The sequence below is a fragment of the Hydra vulgaris genome, chromosome 08, assembly GCF_038396675.1.
Source record: "Hydra vulgaris chromosome 08, alternate assembly HydraT2T_AEP".
NCBI classification, from domain to species: Eukaryota; Metazoa; Cnidaria; class Hydrozoa; order Anthoathecata; family Hydridae; genus Hydra; species Hydra vulgaris.
Window position 1 is genome coordinate 45,964,070 of NC_088927.1, and position 5,931 is coordinate 45,970,000.

General features: G+C 27.8%; 1 protein-coding gene across 1 annotated transcript; it reads right to left on the bottom strand.

Moving 5' to 3' along the window:
• Nucleotides 1-4,097: 4,097 nt before the first annotated feature.
• LOC136083350 (piggyBac transposable element-derived protein 2-like) lies at nucleotides 4,098-5,394 on the bottom strand. Its single transcript, XM_065802746.1, has 2 exons — nucleotides 4,997-5,394; nucleotides 4,098-4,836 (listed from the first exon to the last, which is right to left on the bottom strand). The coding sequence occupies exons 1-2, from the start codon at nucleotides 5,392-5,394 to the stop codon at nucleotides 4,098-4,100; spliced, it is 1,137 nt and encodes a 378-aa protein (XP_065658818.1).
• Between the last annotated feature and the right edge of the window lie 537 nt (nucleotides 5,395-5,931).

A 5,931-nucleotide genomic window follows, 5' to 3' on the forward strand; every position in this document is an offset into this window, starting at 1 on the left:
GTTGTAATTTTGAATAATAAATACCCCGATATGATATAATTATGGCTAGAGATTGCAATACCGGGTAACCGGTTTACCGATAAAAAATAAAAAACTCAATTTTTTCTTCATTTTTCAAATAAAAAATAAAACTTTCAGACAAAAATAATAAAAACTTTTACATCAAAAGATCCCAAAATTTTGCAAAGTTTTAGTTTTAAACTACCTTATCTCATTTTTGTGCTGTAATTTTGAATAATAAATACTCCGATATGATATAATTATGGCTACAGATTGCAATACCGGGTAACCGATTTACCGATAAAAAATAAAAAACTCAATTTTTTCTTTATTTTTCAAATAAAAAATAAAACTTTCAGACAAAAATAATAAAAAATTTTACATCAAAAGATCCCAAAATTTTGCAAAGTTTTGGTTTTAAACTACCTTATCTCATTTTTGTGCTGTAATTTTGAATAATAAATACCCCGATATGATATAATTATGGCTAGATGTGGTAGAAAGTTTATGATTCTACACTAATGAAAATAATAATTAATAATATAATAATTGCTATGGGCCTAGCGTCAACCGTTGATTCCATTATTAAAAACGCAAATACAGATGTGGTAAAAAGTTTGATTCAATACATTAGATGTGGTAGAAAGTTTATGATTCTACACTAATGAAAAAATAAAATAATTTTCAGTACTATATCATTTATTTTTGGTAAAAGGCTAAGTATTATAACAATTATTGAGATTGTTCGACTTCCACGTCTGTATTTGCGTTTTTAATAATGGAATCAACGGTTGACGCTACGCCCATAGCAAAGTTTGCGTTAATTCAAAAAAGTTTGAATCGTATATAGAGTTTTTGAATATTGGTATAATCTTTAGCACTTAACAATGTTCTGTTTGTACAACAAGTAACAAGTGACAAACCATCTTTGGATGTTAATAGCGGGCTCAATTTTAAATGGGTTATCGTTGAAAATAAATTGTGGTATTTAGAAGTGTTTAAGGCCCTAAAAAGTTTTCTGCCTAGGGCCTTCGAGGATATGAATCCGTCCCTTCTAACAGACTAAATAATTATTTTCAACGTTTGATTTTTTCAAGACATTTATATACAGATACATTCAATATAATTATAAGCAAACTTTTCTAAAATTATTCTAAATAATCAAATAAAAAATCTGAAAGAAAAAAATGCGGATTTTTTTTGTTAGTCAAATTACCCCCTTAAGACAAGTACCTGGATCCGCCACTGATAGCACTGAAACAAAGATATATTATATAAAACTTGATATATCACTGAAACTATGATATACCATTTATCGATAAAACTTCATAGTGTTCTAAGAGTTTCCTTTACAATAACATGTTTATATTTAAAGAAACAATTGTTTTATTTTTACTTTAAAAGCAATGCTGAGTTTTTTTGATAAGAAACATTATTTGTTAAATTACGTTATACTTTGTTAAACTTGTTTAACTACGTTATATAATGTTATATTTTGTATATTATACATTGCATTATATTAAGTAACAGAATTGTAACGTAATGAAGTGTAAATATATTAGAGATGTATTTAGAGATTGGAAAGTTTTTTTACCAATAGACACCAGAGAGGGGGATAAAAAATCTTAAACTAACTTACTATTCAATAATAGAATTTAGACTTCATCAAAGAATGTATTGGTTTTGATGGTTAGAATTTAAATTGAACATAAATCTTTTTCTACTGATGTAATATCTTTGTATTTGTGCTGAGAGGCTCGTTCATATTACTACAAGTAGTTTGTTTTTTAATTTGATACTGATATTTTTATATAACTTTGATGTTGCATTCAAGTACAACAATACAATAATGTAATCATATATCTGTATTCTTCCCATTAAGTTTCTACGTTTAAGAAGAGATTTTATGAGTGTGAATTTATCGCATTGCTTAAAAAACTATACTTTTTCAAAAGAAAAATGTTTTTTTTTGCTATGTTATTCACATCCCTAATGTTGAGACAGCCACTAAAGTCCAGGAGCCTAATTTTTAATTTTTTTTTTAATGTGGTAACAAACCTTGACGAACAACAACAACACAACAAAAACAAGCTATTTACTTTCCGTAAATCGTTTTTACAATAGTTTTAATAATAATAACAATAATAATAATAACAATAATAATAACAATAATAGTATTAATAATATTAAATTAAGTAATATAAAAAAGTATAATCTATATATATTTTACAACTATAATTGAAATAAAACATTTGTAGCAAATAATGATTATCATTAATGATAATGCAAAATAAAAACATAAAAATAATATCAACGACAAATATAGCAAGTAAAAAGCAGAAAAGAAAATGGAAAGATGTTTAACAACTTGGAAAAAAGAGTAAAAAAAGGAGAAGTCCTGGTAGAGTTTTGTTATGTACCAGAGTTTTTTAAGCATAGTATTTTAGAAGGAAATAGAAATATCAAATATGCATTAAATTAAAAAAAAAAAAAAAGTTATAGAGAATTAAGCGGGGCGATTGCATAGAAAATAGTTAATTGTTTATTTATTACATGCTACATGGTTTAAAAACAATACCACAAACTTTAGAGCCATATAAACTTTTCAGGATTATGGAAATGAGGGTATTGATTGCGACTAAATGAACATATATATTTTTATGTTTTAATTTTAGAGTTGTATATTTTTAGTTTTATTTTATGAGTTTTATATTGTTTTTTTATTTGTTATTTTTATTTATGAGTTTTATACTTTGATTTTATTTAAAATTTAGTTGTAGAGAATAACTAGAGGGTGATTGCATAACTGATAGTTCTTTCAATATCTTTATTGAGGATAAACTTTTTTACATGAGTTATGAATGCATTTTCAATTGTCATTTTAGAGAATATTTTTTTAGTTTCAACAAGAAGAGAGTTCCAACAGTGTATTGATTGATACTTGATTGACTTTTTGCCAGACTTATGTATTTGTTTTAAAGGCATACATAGTCATTCTAGACAATTTTTTTATAATTCAAATAAGCATATATTATTTATATCTTTGTATAGAGTTTGAGTTGAATTAAAAAATGATGGATCATTCGGCCTTTGAAGTTAAGCGGATCTAAAGTTATTGATTTTTTTGTAGTGCAAAAACTGATGATTTTTTGACGAAAAGTATTGGGCTTAAGTAGTGAAAATTTGAAGTGTTATGGCACCGAAAAAGGAAGTGTGTTTGGATTTTATTGATTTTTAAATAACTTTTGAACAGTTATTACATTTGACTTGAAATTTTCCAAAGTGATTCACTAACTATAAGAAAATAAAATACCAAATATTTTTATTTAATTCTGTTGGGATTGTCCAGAATCGTCTATTTTACAAACTGAGAGTTTTCACTTATTTATTTAGATTTTTAAATAAAAATTGGGGTTATATTATAAGTACACCATACAAATATGCAAAAAGAAATGGAATCCAATAAGTAAATCATTTTGAAATTATTGTATAATCTACAGACCGGTCAGTAAATTACTGCATAAGGGTTGCACAAATCAACTGGGCATATTGACTTTGAATATATATGATAATTTTGAACCGTTATTAAATTTGAGTCAAAGTTTTTCATAACCATCCTATTTTTTTTTTTAATCTGACTATTCTATTTTACAAACAGAGGGTTTTCACTTAGGGTAACCTGGGGCAAAGCGAGACACCGTGGCAAAGTGAGGCAATTGAGTTTTCTATCTTTGTACAGAATTTTTTTAAAATGATTTAGTAATTTTGTTTAATTATAACAAAAATTTCATGTTGTTTTTTATGTTTTAAAGTATTTTCCATCAGTTTTTTTATATAACCCTTTACTTGGCGAATTATTAATTTTTTGTCAGAAAAATTATATTTTTTGTTTGTGAGCTGAATTCGATGTAAAAATTTAGTTATTTAAAAAAAAAAAAAAGTGATACTTTTGGCCTTAATTTTAAATGACTCCATATGGAGTCATTGCCAGGTAATGGTATAAAATACATAATGATATTTTGATAAATTCAAGCTTATAACACTTACTAAAAGATTCTATTCAAGATAATAAAAACCCATCATAAGTAAATATTTTTTTATTTTTTGAAATGAAAGTCTCGAAAACAATTTCGATTAGCCACTAAACATGAATAAATTTTACACTTTTCACACTGAATCTGAACATAAGCTTTACAGACACGACAACGTTGCTTAATTTCTGAAGGTATTGGCCAATGGCCTACTTGATCATATTTAGAATCATCATATGGTGTCGCAGTGGCAGGTTTTCTTCCACTTATTGGTTCCATACTGTTTCGCTTTGCTGGACGACCAGTAACCGCATTAAAATCAACATGGTTATGTTTAATAAGAGATTCTGTTAGGTAAAGTGAAAAACATTTCAATGGTATTTGTGACCGTTTTGGGACGCAGTGCTGGTCTTGATGACGACGGTACAAATTACATCCCTTAACCTTAGCAACATCTACTAAGTGCCAGAAAATTTTAATGTACCACCTGCGTGTACCTACTTTTATTCTGTATAGTGATATCAACATATCTACCAAATCTACACCACCCATACTCTCATTGTATGACTTTACAATTTGAGGACAAGGAACATTTGTTTGATCCCTTTTTGTTTTGCTCCCTCTTTTAATTGTACTCAATGGCTCAACACCAATAAAATTTGATGTCAGTTGTACGGTGCTGTTGTCTACCCATTTGACTATAATAATACCTGAGTTATTGTCAAAACGATAATCTAATGCACCACGGCCTTCTTTTTCAATAACTTTATTTGACATAAGTGGACATCCAGCTGTGCGATTATCCCTTATAGTACCTGCAGCAAGAATCTCATGTTTTTTTTAAATATAGCATCAGATCTAATGTGGTAAACCAGTTATCAAAAAATATTTTGTGGTGTTTGTGTTTTGGTAAGTGTTCGCATAATTTTGCTACTATCTGTGCGCTCTTCTGTAGGTAACTATACCTTTCATCTGTAGCTTCATTCTTTCCAGAGTAATTGTAAAAGTTGTACATAAGCCTAAAGGCCCCAGCACGGACTAAATTTTTGAACGCCCATTTTTGGGGTTTTTTGGGATTATACTGTCTGATTTTTGTATATCGTGTTTTTGATGGTATATCCTGTTCATCAATTAAATGTGATTCTTCTGGTTCTATTTTCAAACATTGTATGCGTAAAGAATTTATTACTAATTGAATCTTGAATAACTTATCATTTATATTTGTAAAGGCATTATTATCCACAAAATGCATGTAACGCTTAAGTGTTGAAATCTTTTTAGTGTCATAACACCAACAATAGGAACAAAATGTAGCTTTTGACCAATAAAGGGTATATGCTTGAAGAACAGCAATACCCACCATTATAAGCATCCCAATAAATTTTTTAATACTTTTTCCAGAACATTAGACACTGTATAAATTAGTATTTTCAACTATTAAATCTATTAGTGAATCTTGAAAAAAAAAACTGAAATAATACAATGGCGTTGTATCAATATCAGGTGGATCTGAAAAATCTTCATTGAATAGATAATTATTTTGTGGAGTGTCTTTTTTTCTCCACTGGTACACAGGTTTTCTTGAGAGTCCTGGTACTTGATCCTCAGGTAATACTTGATTATTTAAAATACCAGACGATGATCTATCTGAATTTTCAACTTCGTCATCAGAACTACAGTCATTGACTGGACTTATATAGGGATCATCTATTAATTCATCATCATTATCGTCATTACTAAGTTCAGACAGATCAGAAATATCACCACTAGTTATAAAATCTATAGCATCTTAAAGATTGAACTTGGTCTTTTTGTTCATTTTAACTAAAAAAAAAATATAAAAATTGACAAATCACTTCAAAATGTCCTCTTTATATGGCAGTGACTCCAAATGGAGTCA

Coding starts and splice junctions, on each gene's coding strand:
- LOC136083350 (XM_065802746.1), bottom strand. CDS start 5,394: ATGGTGGGTATTGCTGTTCTTCAAGCATATACCCTTTATTGGTCAAAA. Junction 4,837..4,996: donor AATGAAGCTACAGATGAAAG/GTATAGTTACCT, acceptor AGGTACTATAAG/GGATAATCGCACAGCTGGAT.